This window comes from Chlamydotis macqueenii, chromosome 8 (genome assembly GCF_036417535.1).
Source record: "Chlamydotis macqueenii isolate bChlMac1 chromosome 8, bChlMac1.mat, whole genome shotgun sequence".
NCBI classification, from domain to species: Eukaryota; Metazoa; Chordata; class Aves; order Otidiformes; family Otididae; genus Chlamydotis; species Chlamydotis macqueenii.
Window position 1 is genome coordinate 7,388,824 of NC_141563.1, and position 22,167 is coordinate 7,410,990.

Sequence of the window (22,167 nt, forward strand, 5' to 3'; positions counted from 1 at the left end):
GGGTAACCTGCATGATGGCTGTGGTTCACAGTCAGTCTACAGTTTGCTGTATGAGGACATGATTACAAAGCGCTCCTTGTTCCGTAGCTAAGGCAGATACTCATCCTTCTCTTTGTTATTTTGCAAAGTGAATTTTAAACTGCTTATGTCTCTGTTGTGCACTGTACGTCAAATTGCAGAAAAGACGCTATGCAGTTGTAAAAAGAAAACGGAATAGTGCTGGCAATCTAGAGTGCAGGAAAAATCTGATTAATTAGAAATGGATTTTGTTAGAAAAAACATTGAGTTTGGATTTATTGAGTTTTTTTTTTGTTTGACACATAACACTAACGAGTAGCTAGATTAAAAGAAATGAAAATGAACACTGCTAAATATTCCTCCTTGCAATTCGATTGATAGTTTTATCTATCACTGGATCTTACATAGCTAAATAACACTTATTTTTTCAATCATATTTAGTATTTCTTGGAGGGAAAAGTAAAGAATACAACTTGTCTGTCTATCTGCTCCTATAGATATAGTAAATTCCCCTTTTGTTCTTCCGTAGACGAAAAATAATTGTGACACTTGGACTTTTCAAAATAATTTGCACGTAATCTTCTAAAGAAAGCCAGGTATTTAAAGCGCATACAGCTACTGTCTCTGCTAGTTCAAAGAAGGGAAAAAGAAAGCAAGAAGGGAAAATAATGGGTACAGTAGGTGGCAGGCTTTTTCTCACTACTCTGAACACAGTATTTTTTTTCTTCATGCTGTGACAGTTAAATTTATGTATGGTAGTACCATCCATGCAATGTCTATCCATCATAAAAGCTGTATAAAGGTCAGAATAGAAAAACGTCATCGCTTTAGGAGAGAAGGATTATAAACGCTTATCTGAGCCTAAGTACTGGAGGAAAAAAAAAGCTAGATTTACTGTAGTCACAATCAAAAATACTGTCAATTACAGTTGAATGACATATTTTGATGAAGTAATTTAATTTATCAAGGTACCTTGTACAGTAAGTTAGCTGTGTTAATGGAATCGTAGAATCACAGGATGGTTTGGGTTGGAAGGGCCCTGTAAAGCCCACCCAGGGCTGCAGGGACATCTCCAACCAGATCAGGTTGCTCAGAGCCCCGGCCAACCTGGCCTGGAATGTTTCCAGGGATGGGGCATCCACCGCCTCTCTGGGCAACCTGGGACACTGCTCCACCACCCTCAGCGTAAAATTTTTTTTTTTTTCCTTATATCAAGTCTGAATCTACCTCCATCTCTTTTAAAACCATGGAAGGGTTTGAAAGGTCTTGAAAGGGCCCTTCCAACCCTAATCATTCTAAGAATTCCTTTTCAACTGTAAGGGCAAAACAAATCTCTCACCCTTCCGTGAAGTGAAATACGTTAGCTTTGCACTAGTCATTCAGAAGGAACACATTACTCAGAAGTATCGTGTTGTTCCGCAAGTTATATCGTCTGTGTGCAAGAATTTTTGGGGTGAAAGTGTCTTTTCATTTTTGACCTGGATTTGTTTTAAAGCTTCTGAAATATTTTACACCTTATCTCTGCTTTCTTCTCCTTTCAGAAAAGTGTTTCAGAAGAAATTTCTCTGTTGGATAAGTTTATAAAATATAACAAAAAAAAACCCCAAGGTTTTTATCATATATTTTTCTACATCTTTATCACCATCTTTCATTTTCTACCAATGTTCTTAGTATTTTGGGGCAAATCTGATATAATTCCTCATTTTGTATTCCTGATCATTATGCTGCTAACATAGTAAGTTACAGTAAGAAAAATGCTCATCTTCAGGAGTTTTCTCATGGTTTGATCTCGCTAAAGTTCTTAAAGGTACTCATGCGATTTAAAATAGCATTGTTGGTATCCTCTTGATTTAGGGAGATTAAAACTAGTTTCTTAAGAATCATCTTTGTTTTGTTCCTAATGACTGAGCCAAGAATGATATCAGATAGTTCTTTCTCAAACATAATCCCTTATGGCATTCTTTCTGTCTGTTCATGCGCATTGCTGCTGATGACTGAATGGAAACAGGATTTAGTGGGATTTAATAATAATCTGTAGAAAGGCTTAACTTAATATGCAAGTTCTAGTGGGAGTTTTATTCCCCAAATATGTTTTTATTAGCATTTAGATACTTTAAAGTGTACAAAATAGAGATCCAGCTCTCAAGCAGAGAAAGCAAGTCACATCAAAGTATTATTGTATTCAAACTTAGACCTTTATAGAAGCTGCATACTAAAATCATGAAGATAAAAGGTAGGCTTTACTTCTTTTAAGGCTTTGAAGTGTCTACTCTCTCTCATTATTGACTGCATTTGACAGAGTTTTTGAATTTATGCTTGATATAGTCTCAGTAAAGAGATAAAAATTATCCACAACTGGTCAATGATAAAGAACGATGAAGTGACCATCAGCTACTGGGCACTCATCCTCATCCAAATCTGAGCCTTCTCCATAGACATAGGTTTCTACCACCACAAGGTAGGTGTGAAGCTGGTGCACCATCTTTTCCCCCAGAGAAGCCCCAGTGGTTGTGAACAACACAACTGGTATGGTCTAGCAACTTCAGCTTCTGTAATGAATTATTAGCCTGAGAAAACCTATTTAGTACCTCTGGAAATTATAGCGGAATGCTAGGATAGCATCTCAGACAGCATTGTTGGAAGTGACACTGATGGATGGGTTTGTAAAATTGAAAGAATGGAAGAATTTTTAGAATATTAATGCAGTAAAAGCTATCTCTGTCAGCTGAGTCAATGAAACAGTGACAATTGTTTAGTGCACGTTTGGGGATTCTGGAGGATGGTTTACTGAACCAGAAAATTGCCTAATAAAGTGACTTTTTGTGTAGATGTTTTGTGTAAATTCATGGTTATCTGCTAAATTACATTCCATGTAATTTTCTAAAAGAATTTGAAAGGTATTTAATTCGGCCTTTTCTGCTGAGGTTAGATGGATGGACCCAGATCAATTAACTGAGAAAATACTTCTTGAAGGAACGATAGCTATTTTAGAAAGAAGCTAACTTGGATATCTCAGAACTATTCAGAAAGGTGAGGCTGGTGTCTTTGTATATTCTCTTAGAAAATTTCTGTCTATGGCATTTTCATATACTGACTTGGAAGCTGAGTAGACAAAGGAAATATTCTCGTAGGACTGCTATTGCATCTTCAAGGATTAAAAGCAAAAAAGTACAATGGCAATCGTTGGTCTTGTCTCTCTGATAATAAAATTAAATGGAAATGTGGAGGCCTCTAGCTCACTCTCGTACACTATGAAACAGTGTAAAACTTGTGAAGAGGTGGCAGTTAGGAAAGATGGCTATTGTTTACAGGCATCACCTACACACACAGCACAGCGTTCACTGCAGTGAATGAAGAGCCAGTTTGTGGCTCTTCAGTACGTAGAAGTAAAGGTCAGGTTATCTGGTGGCTAATATCTGTCAGGATTATCTGGCTTGTATTTTTCCATACTGTTTGGGTTTCTTGAAGCCCTACTGAGACACACGGAATCCCCTCCGTATGCCTGAGGTTTGTATCTGCTGTCAGATAGGCATCTCAGCAGGGCAGAGCCAGCCAGGAGAATCACCAGGGTGGGGGACTGGTGGAGATCAGACAATTGCCTTAATGCTTCTCTCCTTTACTCAGCCGAATCCTTCAGTAGCTCGCCACGATCTGGTGGTTTTGTTTTAACCAAGGCAATTTTTAAACTTAGTCTTAACTTTCTCCAAAACCAAGACAGTCAGTTTGCTGTATCCTGCTGTTTGCAGTTGGTGCTCTTCTATTTCTTGCTTTAATATTTATAGTCCATGTGCAATGTTTTGACTTTGCTATAGTCAAGACAGAGGTCTGGAAGGGTCTGTATTTTATTACAATTTAATATACAATTTTGTAGTCATGTTCCAAAATTATAGTGGATACTAAATCTTTCTTTTCTATTTAACTTAATTTCTGATTCAAATCAATGAGTCTGCATTTTTTTTCTACCTCATGAGGCAGTTTTGGTTGTTTTTCCCAACCTATGTGACAATATCTATCTAGTTTTCTATCTCTTTTTTTTAATATATTTTTTTTATTTGGCTGCTTAACCCCAAATTTAACCTGTTTATCAGTTTTACAGCATACCCTACAAGAGCTGTATCAGCTCAAACAGACTGAGCTGCAGCAGAGAGGTGGAAACTGAGATGGAGGGAGAAACATGGGAAGCTCTCTAACTGGATTTACTACTACTGAAAATGAAATGTAAAATTATACTTCTTGCAGAAACTTGTGATTGCAATCTTCATTCATGCCAAGTCTGTAACAGTCATTGACAAACCAGCAATCACTCTACAGTTTTTCGAAGTAAATTACTTATCCAGTAAATCCCCAAAGCTAATGATTTTTGTGTTGTGTTGAGGACAAATTAAGAATTGATTAAATGCTAGTATCTTATATATATTACTGAAAGAGTGCCCAAAGTAACCGTTGTTTAATATTACCTGCTTTTGAAAAGCAAAAAGTCACGAAGGGTTATTTGTAACAGCTTTCATAAATACACAAGACTTTCTAGGTCAGTAATTCAGTAAGCACAGGAAAGTGTGAATCAACGGGACAGTGTTTTAATGTTGACCTCTTTATCTTTCTTGAAGCACTATGTGTTCATTCAGTCTTTATGAATCTGAATGGAAGAATGCACCCAAAAGAGCTGATAAATGCTTTAGATCTGAATACCTCAGATTCATGCGGTGAGAGTTTAAGGCTATGATGAATAATGCACCACCTAGTCTGACCTTTCCTATTTCACAGACCATTACGCTTCTCCCGAGTTGACTCTGGTGTGGGCTCTTTGATGGGTCTGACGGCTGGGGATTGACTGAAGCAAAACTGAGGTGTAAATTCTGACAGTTCACGCATAGCCGACAACGCTGGGTACAGAAATCTCATCCGTCAGTTCTTTCTCTTACTGATTTGAAAATTTTCTCTTTAGGAGTTGTTCCTTAATGCCCCTTTTGAAATGAATGGACAGTATTGCATATGTAAGAATGGAAATGGAAACCAGAGCATTTATTAAACTGATACCTAATTATGCCAAATGCTAAATGCCATTAGCAAAGCACTTTGTGAAAGGGCTCGGAAACTGCCCGAGGAGGCCCAGCAGTGTCGGTGAGCGGTAACTGTTTAAATATGGCAAATAAGCAGTGTTCCATGCTCATAACATAGGATTTTCTGGATTTTTTTTTTGTGAGCCAGTCTGGTGACATAAATAGCCCTTTTCATATGGTACATATCTATCCAATTCCATTATTGTCTAGGCATATGTTGTGCGTATGGACATTCAGTAAATACTTATAAAATCAACTGACTTGGTATTTATTTAGTATATTCTGTTGAATAACTGCAACTGAGTGCTATTAAGCTAGAGGATCTATTGTGAAACAGTCCATTGAGATAATTTTTATTTTAATATGTCAAATTTTACAGTGTTTATTGTCTTTCAGATTAGGGGCTCAGTTGTATACGGTGTCATTTATCACGATATTGCCATACTATTAGAATAACAGCGTATTACCATGTGCCATAAGAGTGCAGTTCAGTCTTAAAGAGAAATTCCTTCCTAGGCATAGGGCCAGGATGAGGCCTCTGAATCTCCCAAGTCCTACTTCAGCTCTCAAATCGGTGCAAAACCGTGTAAAAATTATGTTCTTATTCAGTGAGGTGAACAGAACTGCTTTTGTTTATATTTTGTTGAGGTTGGTGCTCTGAAGTGAGGAGAGCTAGTCCAGAGATGGAAGAGCCTAAATCTGTTCAGGTAGCCGCTGTTCTTCCTGAACGCGTACGTGCTGAGAGCTCTGCCAAGGGCTGTGCGCAAGGCTATGTCCCGTCCCTCATGCTGCCCTGCTGCGGGAGCGTCGTGGGTTGGAGAAAATGCTCTGCGCTCTGGCTTAGCCTTCTCGTGGCCAAGGGAAGCTGGCAAACTCCAGCAGTGTTGGAGTTACTGCCAGTCTGTAGGAAAGACGGAGGTAAGCAAAATATGGGCAGCACAAAAGTAGTCCTATACAGCATCCCCTAGATTCCTTCTCCGTGAAGAGAGACGAAGCAGCTCCTTGTAGAAGAGACTTTTTTTTTTTCCTCAGAAATCGTTGGAGGTGGTTATCCACGACAGGCATGCCATGATTATGAATTAACCAGCCACCTCTGCAATCCATGCCACTGAGGCTGAAACTCTGGAGTTCAAAAGAACACATTCCCGATGAGTAAAAGGCCTCCTTACTAGGCCGAAAAAAAAAAAGAAAATCCATTTAAAAAAAATCAGTGTAAGAGTGTGGGAACTGAACTTTTGGGCACAGATGTTTGCTTCTGCAGGAGAGCTAATGAATGATAGACTGACTTGAGCTCCTGGGAGTCTAACATCAGCTCCTGGTGAGCTGAAGAAACCCTGAGGCTTACTCTGAGCCGTTCCCTGTCCAAACTGCTCAGCCTGAAGAATAAGATTTGTAAAAATTTCCTTTTCTTCGGAGTGGGAAACTGTATTAATTAGCGTCTGCAAATTGCCTTGCAGTCAGAAGGAGGTGGCTGCTACAGAAATGTCAGATGGTGTGTGCCGTTTCGCCAGGAATGAGCTACGGTTAGAGCCGCAGGAATGAGTTAAAGCAGTTCTCCTGCGTACGTTGCTCCAAAAGGCACTTGTCTCTTGAAGTGCTACCCTGACAGTGATGGCCCTGAGTAACGATTCATCTGTAACGTCCTTCAAGGTGACAGTAAAACCCAGTTTACCCAGATGAGGGAAGCCTAAATAAATGGCCTGTCTGGATGGTGTGACACAGACTTGGAGCTGAACTCAAAAGGCGTGAGCACCTTTGACGGGAGGCACGCTCAATTACTGTGGTGCCTGGTTTCCTGCAGATGGAAGCGTTGCTGGACCACCTTGAGGGTGTGATCCAGAAGGGAGGAATGGATGCCTGAACCTGCTCTGGTGAAAGATGATGCTAATTTGATTTCACACCATTGCAGATAGGAAACAAAATGTTTCCTTAAAAATAAATAAATAAAGGGGAAGAAAGTTATCTTGAATCTCTTAAGTTATTTCTTTAGAGCAACCCATGATATACAATCAGTACTGCTTTAGGCAGCTTTAAGGGCGCGCTAGAGCTAAATTTTGCATAACCGGGGAAATAAATTTAGGCCTTCTCCAGATGAAGCTTGCTGTGCTGTAAATCTTCTGTGCAGTTTGAGTTTTGTCTAAACAGCCCTCCATTAAAATTCAGGCTGCAAGACGAGAGAGAGGGGTTGGGGCAGGTTTAGGTGAAGAGCAAGAAGATTAGAACAAACAAAAGAGGAGAAAATGCGAAGAAAAATAATCTGGAGTGGTTTATATATATATGTGTGTATGTATGTATACATTTAAGCAGCTCAGTTTGGACTCAGGCCTACGTGTCTGCAGCGTCTGCTGGTTACCAGCACGCAAGTACTCTGATCCTCCTGGCTGCAGACAGTCGCGTGCTACCCTGTTCTGGATCTTTGTCTCTCTCTCCTCCTCCTGGCTGGGGTAGCAGCACTCACTAGAAGCCTAAAATAAGCTGTTCTCTCCACAGGGACCAGACAGGAGTAGAGAACAGTGGGCAAGTACTCTCTGCAGGGGTCTGAAATGAGTGGTGACTTTGATGTTTCAGTGTCTCGTATTAACAGTACTTGTTTTCATTTTAAAGGGCTCCAAACCATTTATCTTTGACCAAAAAAAAGAAAAAGGCAAGAAAAGGAGATGGAATCAAACCTAGTATAGAGTAAATCATACAGCAATCACTTTAATCAATTTATCTTTTGAAGGAAGACAAAACCAATCCTAAATGCGAAGCATATAAAGCTACAGATAACTATACCTGTCAGTCAGACCTTGGAGCGTAACGATGCTTGAAGCTACTGGACCTGTCTATAAATCAGCAGTTGCAGCAGTGTGGAAGCCCTCGTGAGCTCCTTCGAACTCTTCCGAGGGAGAGCTGGAAGTGCGTGTGATTCCCAGAGCCAGAGGAGTCTTTGGTTTACCTTTAGGGGCACTGTTTTAGGAACAGGATTTCTGCCACGAGGTGGATAGAGCTCAAAATACTGAGCTGATGGAAAGCTCAAAAACTGGTGGTGAGAAGGATTTCATTAGCTTGAGAAATTGACTCAGAGCTGCTGCTGGCTCTGAGGTGGGTTGTCTGAGGAGGTATCGACTGTGTTTTCTGTCAGGAGCAAGTATTGGGAATATCTGCCTAGGGTGTGGAGCCCACAGCACTACGTCGCTGCAGGCTGAAGTAATGAAATGAGTGTTTCTGACCTGGTGGGTTCTTACTGCTCCTGTTTGCTGGAAGAATTGTGTAAATATGAACTCAAGCTTCTGTACAACAAGCACAGTAAAATGGATTGTGTTTCGAGATGCCACCTGATAGCTGTCATTCTCAGGTGTCTTTTTGTAGTTTTCTGTGTTGCTGTGGTCTACCAGTTACGCGCTTTTTGGGGAAAATGGGACTATGCAGTGGGCTCAAAGGTGGGAGGGGAATGCAGCTGACCTAAATATTATCTGCATTTAGAGTGGACTGTGTTTGAAACTCGGCAATTTAAAACAAAAAAATCCTGAGGAAGTTTTGTTTCACTTGGACTGCCGAAGTGTTTCTGCGATGTAATTGTTTTAATGGAGTGTTCTCAAGTGGCAGATACAGGCAGACTCCACGGGCTCTCCTGGCAAGCTGCGTATGAGTCCACTAGAAACTTCTGATTCTGAACAAAATGGGAATTTTCTTCCCTCCCTCCATTTCAGAGATAGACACAAATATCCTTAAAGAGGCTGAACAATGAGAAGCTTGCAGGACTCACGATGATATAAAATCAATAAACGTGATTTGTATTTTAAGCGTGAATGTAGAAACCCCAGTAATAAGGGTCTTTATATGACCCAAACGGTCTGTGTTCTGTAGGAGAAATAACTTTATTCTATAATTCTAGGATTAATTTATAGTTAATTTATTTGTTTGCCTATCGATGTGCATGTATATAGTCACGTGTGGGAGAATTACTGAGGAACGCTCAGCTTAGAAAATAAGCTTTGCTTTTTTGTTTTTGCAATAAGAGGGTCTGTGTTCTTGGTGGGGAAGTGAGTTTCAGGACTTGGCTCCGTGATCTGTGCAATTAATCTTTGCATGCTCGAGTCTTTCCGAGTGGGAGCTTCTGATGGGATGCGGTTGTTACGGGGTCGGTCTCCTCAGAACTGGTGCTGTGGGGAGCCCATCAGCACGATGGGCTGAGACGCAGCCCTGTTCCGAAGCTCCGCAGCTGCAGCTCTCATCAGCCTCTTGTGGAAAAGACGCACAGATGCCGAGCGTTGCTTCCCAAATGCTGGGGATATAGAGTAAGATTCACACCAGGGAAAGCTTGGATGATTTATAGGAAGATAGAGGCCCATCCAAATGATTTCCAAAAACTAGCACAAAAATAAGTACGAATCAAAACTCTTCCCTGGCAATTCTTTAACTGGAAAAGGATAAAATCTACCAGATGAATAATTTGCTGTGAATGGCTTGTTCATCTCTACTCTAGTGTTTTCTGAGCAACTGTTTATTTTGACAAATTACCAGGTGATGGGTGCATTCAGGCTGCGGTTTGAGACAAAGCTCCTGTCTGCCTTTGCTGTGGATGCAGCCTGCTGAGCTGAGGGACAGCTAGCGCCCCTGAGCCTGGAAATGACTATTCTTACCTATAAGCAATCCGGGATTCAAACATTGCATCACTCTGTCTCATTCAAATATTCCCTTCTGTTTTTTTTTTCAGACTGAACACCATCTTTTGCTAGCAGTGACTATGGTAGGTGCCACGGAGCGACTCTGCCAGTGGTCTGCTGTGACAGACACGGCGGGCGGAACAGCCTCTGTGCGTACCGATAGACTGGTAGTTACTCACTGGAAAAAATTGCCAGAAGAGACTATGAGAAGATGGTTACTGTTCAGGAAGCTTTCTCTGGGGAGGTTTGTTCTACCTGTTTTGTCGTGGGGCAGGGTTAGCCCGTTTTAGGGAGGAAGCTGCGGGCTGCGCAGTGCACGTCGTTCCCGTTCCTTAGGCTCCATCGGGAGAGGCGCACGTGCCGAACTGGCAGCCTCACGTTCCTATGCTGGATTTGTGGTTGTGTGCATCTCTCTCTGCCAGCAGCGTGGCTTTGTGAAATGTAAGAATTCTGTTTTGGGTGCAGGAATGATGTGGTCCTTTTACATGTTTATCCCTGAAGCAGAGGGTCACTAAGACATTAAATTAGGCTCTACAATTAATTTTCTCATGTTTAAGGAGAAAGTGTTTTTTTTTTTTGTTTTTTTTTTTCCCCCTATAGTATCAGTAACTCCTCATAACAAAGAGCCCTTGCTTTGACTAGAAGAATAAAACTTCCCTTGCTGATATGTAGGTTGCTGCTGTATGATTTTCTGCCTGCGCTGCTCAATTATGAAGGCAAAGCTCGTAACACAAATTTGCTTATGTTGAGGCATGGAGTTCCCAGCCTTTGAGGAACATGACTTTGGGATTTCCAATTTGGAAAAGACAGTAACCATTTTTTTTTTTTTTCAGACGAAGTGTTCTTCATGTCATGACTATTAGTCTAGTTTAGGATGACACAGTAGAAAAAAGTTTAATTCCTCAGTCTAACGACTAATGTTTTAAAGAATGCCGTTTTTGTGGAAAAGTTCCACTTTGTTGAAGACACTCTGTGTGTGTGGGAAAGGTCAGGGTTTCTTGTAGGGCTTTCGGTAAAAATCTGACCATACTTGATTTTCAAAAAACATTCCTATATGACATCAAGTAGCTTTTTGAGTCAATAGCCGTATACACTTCCACGTGTCAGAGGCCGCCGTTGTCGGTACAGGGAAGCTGGTTACAGGACTGAAAGTGGTTTAATTTCTTTGTTTACCTGAACTTGGTCTCTCCAAATCCTGGGCACCAGATTGTAAGGGGTAACAGCTATCGCTTTGGTAAGGCAGGAGAGTAACTTTTCCCTGGCCATGTTGTAATGTAAATTGTTGGATTTTTTTTTTTTCCCCCTTTATTGGTTCTTGAAACCTAATTGGTACTTTTCTGTTTTACAACTGGTATGAAAAAGAAGGCAGTTTGTTGTTTAGCTCCAGGTGGGCTTATATTGTAAAGCAGACCTGTAAATGTCTGTAGACGTTTATAATAATGAAAACATCAATAAGATGTAAGGTGGTCTCAGCTGGTGTGTTGGAAGAACCAGCAAATGAAATGTTTTCAAAATAGATCTGTCAAAATGTTAGTGCAGTTAATTTTTTTCTTGTTCTTAAATAGGAACACTTTCATAAATGTTCTTGCTTTTCTATGAGCCCCAATTCAAAGGGTATAAAGAGAATTTCCCATTTTGAGGAATTCAGCTTTCACACAATTTTTGTAAATACCTGTCTTTTTGCGTTATGTGATAGCTCGACTTAATAAAAAGTCTTAAACTACTTCTTAGTTAGTTTATTTCTCTTTATGCCAAAATAGATAAATAGCACCTCGTTCCTTTTTCCCAAAGAAAAAGAGAATGAGAGAGAGAGAGATAAGCCAGCAGCAGAAGATAAAAATTGGACAGGGAAACAATTGTAAAGCTGGGACTGGTATGAGGCTTCGAAGTTGCAAATTTTCCAGTAAACACCAGTGGTGGGTAAGAAGGGGGTCCACCAAGCAAAGCTGAGAATGGGGATCATGCACCTGAGAAACTATTGATCTTTCTCAGAAATAACAACGTTCTTTCAGATTTTTACCGCTTTCAATTGATCCATAGCCAGAACTGCAATTAAGCTTCAATATATTTTATAAAAAATAGTACTTAGTTTACTTTCACATAAGTGAAGAGATACAATTGCACAATGGTGGTTACAATGGTAGAAATACATACTGTCAATAAAATGTCTGCAAGAGATTTAAAAACATACTGTACAGCACCACATCTGAAATTGGGTGATGGCAGAATGAACTGTACTCCATGTTCAAGTAAATTAAATTCCCAAATCTTTCTTTTGGAATAAATAAAAAAAAATACAATGTGCAATAGGTATCTGACACTACCCAAATAGTTCCTGAAGTTGAGCAACAGATTAAAAACAAAAATGAGGTAAAAAAAAAGACATTCATGCATTTAAGCCACCATTAGTCTCTGACTCTAAAATAAGGCAGATCATAATCTTTTTAAAACTGTCTTTTTCCACTTAAATCCTCTTTAGTGCTTTTCAAGACAAGGTCTTGACAGACCTTGTAGAATCATGAGTTTAAGTTGCTTTTATTTCCAACAGGTCATTTTTGACAGGCTCAGCTGTATTTGAAATGCATTATATGGTAGAAAATGTTGCTTTTCCTTAATGAAAAAAAGAAATATGAATTAAAAGGAACTGAGAGGAATGGATGCTTTTAGAGTTTATCACAAATGACACTGCTTTGAGGGAGGCAGGTGAAGGAAAGGGAAGGGAAAGAAAATTATGTGTCATCTTCGGTTTTAATGACGTGGAAAAGAGTGACGTTGAACAGGACTTGATGTCCGTTATTCCAGGCATAGAGAGCTCGATCTCTTGCATTGTAGTCAAGCATGGATATATGAAAATACTGATTATGGAAGGGAATGTCTGTGTACTCGTAAGTGGAGGTTTTTGTGGAATAGGAGTAGTAGACCTTGGCTCCTGTCAGGTGAGAGTTAGTGACGTACAAGGTGCCGCAGATCATGAAGGACTCTCCAGCGCTCCTCTTTGGGTAGCCCGTGCTCCAGCTCTTCAGCACCTCCAGTGTATCCTGGTTTAGCTGGCTGATGACGATGTTGCCCGCGTTCTGGTTGGTGGCGTACACAGCCCAGAGCCCAATTTCATCTGCCATCAGGTCGATATCGGAAAAGCCACCCCAGGTGTAAGGGTAGACATTGTGAAAGCCGGCGTACTCGAGGCTCCGCTGTGCAAGCACCCGCCCGGTGTCAAAGCTGTATTTGATGATGATGTTGCTCTGATACTTGTTGAAATAGAGGGAGCCGTTGTAGACCACGTGGTTGGTTCCTGCCCATTTGAACGGAAGGCTGTATGTCCTTGATTCAGCCCCACTGACAAAGTCTGCGATTGATTTATATTCGCGGACAATTTTATTGTTAGTGTAGCTATCCATGTACCAGACCTGGAAAGAAAACAAAGATTGGGAGTAAACACCTGGAACGCAATCTGTGGTACATGATCATGATATGCTATGATGGATACCTTGTAGAAAAAGAAGAAAAAAAAGTTTTTAGGTGCGCAGCAGGCTATCGAAAGACAACGTTGTCTGCATTCTTGTTACAAAAACATGAGGAGCTTTTGAATTTCTGTATCAAAACTTATCTGCACAGGTGAACTCTCATGAAGGCGGTTACTATCTACAGTGTCTGCATTTTCAGATAAATTTATTTTGTATAATTCAGCGTTTGGGTCTCTGCTACATGGAGCTTGCTTAAAGATACTAATAATTAGAGACTAATAATCAGAGAGATAGGAAATGACATGCGAGCTACGCTTGGATTCATGCTTAGGAATAAATTTGGTTGAATTTTCTTCAGCTGAACCTCTGGTGAAAAATAGTGTAAAGAAACCAAATATAACAGCAATGAAACCAGTGAAGTATAGGAACCATTTTTTTCCCCTTAAAAGTAAAGAAAAAGTCAATACTTTCTTGTCTGTGTTCTCTATGCCAACTTCTGTTCCCCCATTTTTTTCCTTCACGCATTTTGCCTTTTCTCCTTTTAGTTCATCAGGGGACAAATCAAATCCTGACTAATAAAAAAAACCAGAATAACTTCTGGAGGTTTTTTTTTTGGTGCCAGTTTAAAAAGTGGCATTAAAAATATTTGTATAAATGCTAGTTCAGCTCCTCATCCTCCTATTAGTCGAGATGCTGTGAGGGGTGCGGTTTGTTCTAATTTGCGTGCACACGGGGCATCTTTGTCCTGCAATTTTTGACTGCGCTGCATTACGAGCTACGCTCTTGGGTAAGAGTGTTGATGTCTGTGTTACACTACTTGAGTTATTAAAGACCCAAGCTCAATTAAATATGGTAGAGGGGAAAAAAATTGTGTAGTTGGTTCAGATGGGTGTATGTCACCCCTGAAAGAGCTGAAGAAGTGGCAAAAAGGTGCTTAGCTGATTTTTGTCTTTGCACAAGTGCTGTTGCTTTATCTCTGAAGATGTTTAACAGTGAAAGTGATGGAAGTAGAAGAAACATGCTTATGAGTATAACCTCCTGGGGGAAAATATATTTTTAAAGATCGAAATAAAGCAAGTAAAACTCCAGAAGGACATAAAGATATTCAATGCCTTAACATACTCTGTTGTTTTTCTCTGATGCTAATGGATCTGTCATCCAGGCTCCAAATCGGGTTCCGGATATCTTGACTGTAATGGGGCCTGTAATTTTCATCAATTTGCCGCATGCTGAAATGAGAAAAACAAATGCATTAATGCGAATAATTACACAACTCTCCTTGACATCAGTCAGAGCACAAGACCAACTGCTCGAAAATAGTGACTCCAGGGGATTCAGGCTTACGTCGAAGACGGATTGTCATCTTCATGGTATGAACTTTTCTGTATTGAGCAGTACGATAAATAGGTAAAAATAGGCAAATAAAAATTTACTTGTGTATATTTTTGGTTTTATGTATTTAAAGCACAGTTACATTTTCTGGGCATAAAGAAAAAAAGAACCTAGTAAAATGTTCTGAGCGGAAGTTAATAACATGTAATAATAAATGAAAATAAGACTTAAACCGCCCTCGCTTTTGCCTTTAAAAAACTCAGTGCAAGGCTAGGATTGACAAATATTTTGGTTTTCCATTGACCAGGCTAACAAGGAGGGAAAGGGCAGACAGGAAGAACATGCAGGCCCGTACACAAATGCCTGTCTCTGCCCTGCGGTTACACACGCGTAGCTGTTCCAGTAATGCCGGCCTGTCTGAAGTTAAAGAAAATCAACAGAATGATTCAGCAACTTCAGCTGTATCGGTTGGCTTCTTAATCCATTAGGCTGTCTCGTATTAGACAGTCTGGGAGGAAATAATGAGAGTCAATATGATCTTGGATGCTGACCTTGCTGACAATCCCAAAATCTCTATTTTAGAGGACGTGAGTAACGTGCCGATTGGCGACAAGCCGCTGGGGGAATTCAGATGTTTACCAAGAGGCTTAATATCACACAGCGGTGTGCAGGTGATGGGATGAAATAGCACGTTTCTTAAGAAAAGATGTTCCATATGACTGTAAAAAGTACCAGGTTTCATTTACTTGTTTAATTTAAACATAAGTGCTTCTCCATGCTACGTGGCTGAGCTGCTTTGTGTCACCTTACCTATCTAGGAAACGTGGAAAACAAACTGTACCTGCTATTGAGCGTGAATTTCTGCAGTTAAGAGAAGGTCACCTCAAGCCTGGATTTTCTACAGCTGGTTATCATAGTATGCAATGTTTTATTCAGGAATTTTTTTGTAGGTAGGCTGCTAGGATTGTGTGCTGAGTGCTGTTTTTCTGTAGCAATGAACTGCTATTAGCTTGGGAAGTAGAGGACTATATCCTATCAAGGTGATGGCTTTTATTTGGGTAATGCCGTGTGTTGGAGAGGCACGGGCGCGTGCATAGCGCTGAGCTGAATTGGCAAAACCATCTGCCAGCACGGTGACTTCTGCCAAGGCCGGGCAGAACAGCCACCCCGCCAGGCGCCGCGAGCAGCCGAGCGAGCGGAGTCGGAGCTGGGTCCCACAGCCAGGGCAGGTGCGTGTGCACTCACGGGCTTTCTCACCAGCCTGTGTGTTAGTGGTTTGTGGGGTGCTCCCCACAGGAACACACCGAGCCTGAGGCCCCACCTCTCCAGCAGGAGAGGTGTGAAGGTCGGGGGTGCGCTCGTAGCCCGTGCTGACTGCTGGAGGGGGGTGCGCACATCACTCCATGGGTGTTTGCGCGTGGAGCACCATGCGTGATTGGAGAGAAGGGCGTTCAGAAATTTGGAGGTTTATTAAAGTTTCTTAAGTGTCCAGTACTGTGGTTTGTCCGTTGTATTGATCCTGAATGTATAGTTCACCGATTGCCAGGTAATTATGTGGTGTTAATCATTAATTAACCTCTTCAGTCTTGATTTGGTTTAAACTGTATGAACAAAGCAGCTTTCCCTTGTGACACAAGTCAGACACCTTGAGAGAATGATCTTTCAAAATGTACTCAGATACTGTTCAATGTGAAAAAAGAGATGGCGTTGTACTTCAGCCTGTAAATGGTGGGTGCTTTGGGTCAGGGTTTATTTATCTGCTTAGTTCTTTATTCCCGCATAGCACGTAGGGATCAAGAAAGGAAGACTGTTAGGGAAGCTGCTGTGTAGTTGAGGGACAGCTGACTGAAAAAAGCTTCTCTTCTCAGCGTAACAAAGCAGAGCAACTTGTCAGAGGCATGAGGATTTTTTTTTCCCTCCTGCGCTATAGCATGTCCCATCCTTTCTTTTCTTTATTCATTAAACAGAAACACATCCGTCTGCCTACTTCTGATATAACTTGGAATGGAATTGGTATTTAAAACTAAATATTCAAAATGTGTAATTTTAAATATCTATCTTTTCTTTTGAGTAGTCAGAACTCAAACCATAGCTTCCAGACCCATGCGGACTGGAGCCCCTTATCAGTCGGTCCTCCGAGTTCAGACAGAACTGAGTGACGGAAACAGGACGAGGCCCCTAAGCAAGTCCTGGCTGAATGGTCAGCTTCATAAATCAGCTCAGGCTGCTTTGAACCGTTTAAGGCTGCACAAATGACTCCGTGCAAGTTGTCCCAAGTATTCTGCAAATCAGCTGGCTTGCTACGTACTGGTCTGGTGAATACACTGAACACTGAAATAATTAGCACTTTATAAAGATAATTCCCTTATAGCTTGCCCAAGCCTGATGTTGCATTTGATAGAGAAGTTAAATGAATGACAACTCTTCCAAGAGTTAAGCTCAATATAAGGTTTAACAGTTCACTGACAAAGCAAGGTGAGTCTTCTGTGTGGTTTAAGCACTTCCAACTTCGCATTCAGCGCAAGAAGTTTTCCTCGCTCCTCCACCAGAATTGGAAAGAGCGTCGTCTTAAGTGTAAAATGCGTCGGTCTAATCCCAGCCTATATTCTTAGCTGCAGAGTGAACCCTGTAGTTGTTTGTGTGGGTATACCAAAGTTGATCTTGCATGCTGAGATTTCTTCCTAGGGAATGATGATACTAGTCTATTGAAAAGGAGGACTAGATGACCTTTAAAGGGCCCTTCCAACCCTAACCATTCTATGATTCTAACGCTTTTGTGGCATGGCAAGTCTAGGTGTCTGAAATAAAAAAATCCAATTAGTTTCCAGTTGAGACATTTTTTAAGCTCATTTTGTATGTAGGGAAATAGAACATAGACAAATGTCACGTGAAATGGGAAATGCTTCTGGGCTATGGATCTTCCATAGCAGTGAAGTGGCTGAGAATTAAAACTGGCCTATGCATTTTTTTTTTTTTTTTCCCCTGACAGAAGGGAACATATGAGGATGTGGAGATAACTCTTGTGATGATGCAAAAGCTCTTTTTTACTGATTTAAAAGTTCTGGTTTATAGCACACCTCTGCTCATTAATTCCTTGATGGGAGAAGGACCAGATGCTAGTGAGAAGGTAGGTCAAATGTATATCCTCACTAGCAAATGGCAGGAAGTTCAGGAACATTAATAAAAAAAAAAGATATTTCTGGGCTTTTTTCCACCACTGAGAGGGTCAGACGGGGTTATACAGAAAAGGAGTGGGATTTCTAGCATCACTCAGTCTCTTTGCCTTGACTTTGAAAGAAGCAGCTACCTATGGCAGACAATCCCAACCATAACTGGTTGTAGTAACTGAAAATCAAACCTCTGAGTGTTTATCCATCCTAAACTGAACTGCAGAAGGAACATCTCATGCACAATCTAGGTGCTTATGCCTTGATTCATCTATTCTAACAGTTTTGCACTGTGGACTCCAGTCCGTCTGTCTGCGATTGCCTGTATTCACATCAAGGAAGAGGCTGAGCAGGGAGCGACCATTAAAAATAGGAAGTAGATGTACTACCCCCGTAGGCTGGGAAAGTCTGCAGGGCAGAACACAGCTGGAAAGCTGCTCCAAAGTGAGCGAAAAGCAGAAGGTTGTGACAGACCATTTGGAGAGGAGCTGTTTTGAAGATAGCTAGGAATAGATAGTTGATAGTGTCAGACCCTGTGATGCAAATGAGCACTGGTAGCTGCTACATAGACACTAAGCGAGTGTCTGATTTATAGAGCGACTTGCAAGGGAAATAAAATCAAAATATTTTCTTGAAGTGTTCATAAGCATCATAACTGTATTTATTGTAGGTAATAAATAGGGGAAAATGAAGTGAGTATTTTTTTTTCCATGGTTGCACAAATTACTTCCACGTGTTTTAATACTTGCACTTTCCTGCTTATCAAATTTGTCATAACTTTACTTTGTAATGTGAGGGAATTAAGATTTATTTCTTACTTAATGGGTGTATGTCTGTTGTCCTACATAATACAAATCCAGGAAGCACAATAGTCTAGTTCTTAGAGTTTGCTGAGAGGAAGCCTCTGGATTCTTCTGCATGTGTGCAATGACTTGCCGTGTAACCTTTGTGAAAGTCATTTGTCCTCCTGGGCTGCTTGTTCCTTCATGTACAAAATGGGAGTAACAATATAAATCTCGATTGCACAGTTTTGTACTCAATATTTGTACAGTTCTTCACATCCCAGAGGGAAGCAAGTATGAGTAGCACTGCAATCAATAAAGTAATCTCTTGTCGGCACGAACGCCTCTTCTGCCACTGGTGTAACAGCCTTTCCTTGGATATGTAGAATATTCTACTTTTGAATTAAATGTTCCTGTAAAATATTGTTTAGATTCTACGTTATAATCAGCTGTAGCTACAAATGAATCCAGTGTGTATCTCCTCTAGTTACTTCATATTTCATAAGCAACGTTTGGCAGAATGTTGGCTTTTATGAATGCTACGTATAAATTTTTCAATTTCACAGACACATTAGGAAAAGAATCTGAGGGTCTCAAGCATGGTGTGCAACCTGCATTCTCCTATAAATGCACATGCCTTACGTGACTGCCAGCCAATACATGCGTAAGTGTGCGTGAATTTGTGGTGCGCGCCATCATACACACTCTATTCCCCTGCGTGTGATCGCATGCACCCTTTTAAAGTTTTATGGACAAACTTCTCGGCGGCTTCAGCCTGAATTTTCTCTCATTCCAAAGAGAAGGAGCAAGTTTCAGTCATCACAACTGCTGTGGTAGTCGTTAAACCTTGGTGAAAGTAAGACAACTGCTTACTGTATGTTAATGACTGTTGGAAGCGTTGCCAGTGCAGATGGAAGATCCCTTTGAAGTGGCCAAGACAATATAAATAATGCACTATACTGCTGAAAACACCTGCTAGGGAGAAGGATGGAAAATAGCTATTACGCGCACGGGTTAGATAATTATATTGTGAAGATTCAAGGCAGATCCTGTGGCACGTAGGGGCCGGTCTGCCTCTTGCTGCTGTAGGCTTCTGGCCGTCGGATTGCGTGGTCAGTCACAGCTCGGCCGCCTCCAGCACGGCGAGCGTGGCTGGGGAGAAGGCGTAGGCATGAAAGCTGTTTGTCCTGTGTGCGTGCTGATCTGAACGCACAGTGCCAGCTCTGAGGAGTTAATCACAGAAGGCCTAACTGAAGCTGTTTGTACTCTGAAAGGCGCGCAGGGGTAAGCCAGAAATACAGCCAGTCCATTAGTAGGCAAGCATGAAAGTCATTTAAGCATCTAAAACCAGGGAACAATGCCAATAAGGATGAATAAGTCTGTTATTCAGAGAAGCCCAAAACCTCTTTTAATAATGGATGTGCTTAATAACCTATTCAAACCTCTCTTAATAATGGATGTGCTTAATAACTATTTCATACAAAAAATTCTCTCTGTTGTTAATAGAAGTAATTAAAATAGGTGGGTTTTTACATTAGTACATCAAGAGAAACACTGTGGTGCAGGAATTCAGGACAGACAGGAGGAGAAATGTGGATGAAGGACAGAGAAATAACCCCTGTGAGCACACCTGGTCATTCTGAGGCATAAAATGTATCATCTATTGTAGTCACTTCACCGATCAGTGTTACAAGAATATGCCATAAAAGCTAACTCATTAAAGATAAGCTGATGATCTTTTGGTGCCTGATAAACTCACTGGAACGCTCACTATCAGAAAATACTGTTTATATGAACGTTCTTGTGTGCTGTGGAACTGCTGTGCAGCCATTTTCTCCGGCCTGCCTTGTGTCAGTGCAGTAACGCGCCATTATGTGTGTGTACTGAGGGGAAAATAGGACTGTAAAAAAATTTGTTTGAAGAACTCTTTCATGTCTTTTAGCCCATCATCACTGTGTTATTTCCAGTGTAAAGTAAAGACATTGAAAATAAATAATTGAAGAGGCTAATCTAACCTAGATTTTTCTGACAAAAATAGAGGCACTGCTTACGCTTCCCTGTTCAGTGTTAACTTACAAAGCGTTTGTTTCTCACGGAGGGGCTGGACTGTTGGCTGCAGCAACTCTGATTGCAACAGTTGGTCCTGTTGTGACAGGACTAGGCGTAATGGTTTTAAAATAGAGGGAGGCAGATTTAGATTGGATATTGGGAAAATTTTTTTACGCTGAGGGTGGTGGAGCAGTGTCCCAGGTTGCCCAGAGAGGTGGTGGATGCCCCATCCCTGGAAACATTCCAGGCCAGGTTGGCCGGGGCTCTGAGCAACCTGATCTGGTTGGAGATGTCCCTGCTCCTGGCAGGGGGGTTGGACTGGGTGGGCTTTAACGGGCCCTTCCCATGCAAACTGTTCTGTGATTCAGAGTGCAGGGATAGCTTGGGGGAGCAGGGAGACTTTGCATTGTGGCTGTAAAGCAGGTGGGTACTCATTATCCCTCTTTAGGTAATGGAAGTTAAGGCTGACTCTTGATAATGATACTTCAGGCTTTTAGTTTTGGTAGCCGATACTGAGGTAGTGCTGACTTTCAGAGATGATGAACATTTGACTTTTTTTCTAATTTACACCAGCATGTGAGTGAACAAGATGGAGGCTGCCTGATGAGCAGTGCTCCAGTGCCACGCTCACAATGGATTGTTGCTGCGCTTCCTACAAAAATCATGCTTTGTTCCCTTAAATTAGGTGTAATGCTTAATGATGTTGTATTGTGAGCTGGAGAACGGCATGTCTCTCCTAGCGCTCATATTACAGGTCCGAAGACAGTACAGTCAGAGCAGCCTCAAGTGTCATAGCAAGATGACAGGGTTATGATGTGGGCATCTCGAAACTGATTCTGGTCTAGTTCCCACAAAATCTTTTTTCCCTATTGACATCCCAACAATTACCTAAGTAGCAATGCCTGCGTCAGAGGTTTTTTTAAAGAACATTTGTAACTCTCCAACGAGTTGTAAATCTCTTAGACTTTAAAGTTGCTGTCTGTTACAGTTTTTCTCTTAATTCCTTCCGTATACAGTAGGGCAGATCATTCTGTAAGTACATTGGTGCAAACTTAGACCGGCATGACCGACCTTAGGTCGAGTGACTCTTGAGTTTTATTAGGGTAGCACAGATGAGAATATAATCCAGTCTTTCAGCAAACAAGAAGAAAAGAAAGTTTCATCTTTCTATAGAGACAACTAAGAAGATACAGCTGAGGGACCAAATTTGCCACGAAATGGTAAACTTACTGAGCTTTTTCATGCAGTCTCGAAGTCTGGTTTCTAAACTGATTACACGCTGATGTAGTTCCTCATAGTCGTAAGCACCAATTTCTTCCTGAATCCCAGTGAGGACAGTAGACAGATTCCTAATTTCCTCCTTGAACTGGGTGATTAATTTGGCATCAGTTTTGTATTGTTCCAGAACTGGGATCAGTGGCAGGAGCTCATCCATCTTTTCTTTCAACTCCTGTTAAAGGCAATTGGATGTGCATTAGAGCAGTTTAAAGGAGTTCAGTCCCCTAATTCCCTTTAATATAATATTTATGCACAATTATTAAAATGACTTGAAAATTATTATTGGCTTTAGTTACAGACCTGTTATTAGCATATTGTGAAAGTCTCGGAAACCTCAGACTTAATGGTAGTAAGCGGTAGATAAAATG

The 22,167-nt window shown here is 41.0% G+C and overlaps 1 protein-coding gene across 3 annotated transcripts in view; it reads right to left on the reverse strand.

The window, feature by feature from the left end:
* Positions 1–11,774: 11,774 nt before the first annotated feature.
* The window catches only part of OLFM3 (olfactomedin 3), a 59,590-nt gene continuing 49,197 nt past the window's right edge, over positions 11,775–22,167 (reverse strand). For all 3 annotated transcript variants that reach the window (XM_086753254.1, XM_086753252.1, XM_086753253.1), the window contains exons 4-6: positions 21,752–21,971; positions 14,314–14,420; positions 11,775–13,134 (exon numbers count right to left, since the gene is read on the reverse strand). In XM_086753254.1, the coding sequence (XP_086609380.1) occupies positions 12,457–13,134; positions 14,314–14,420; positions 21,752–21,971 (1,005 nt within the window). In that variant the 3' untranslated portion in view covers positions 11,775–12,456. The remainder of the gene's footprint in view (positions 13,135–14,313; positions 14,421–21,751; positions 21,972–22,167) is intronic.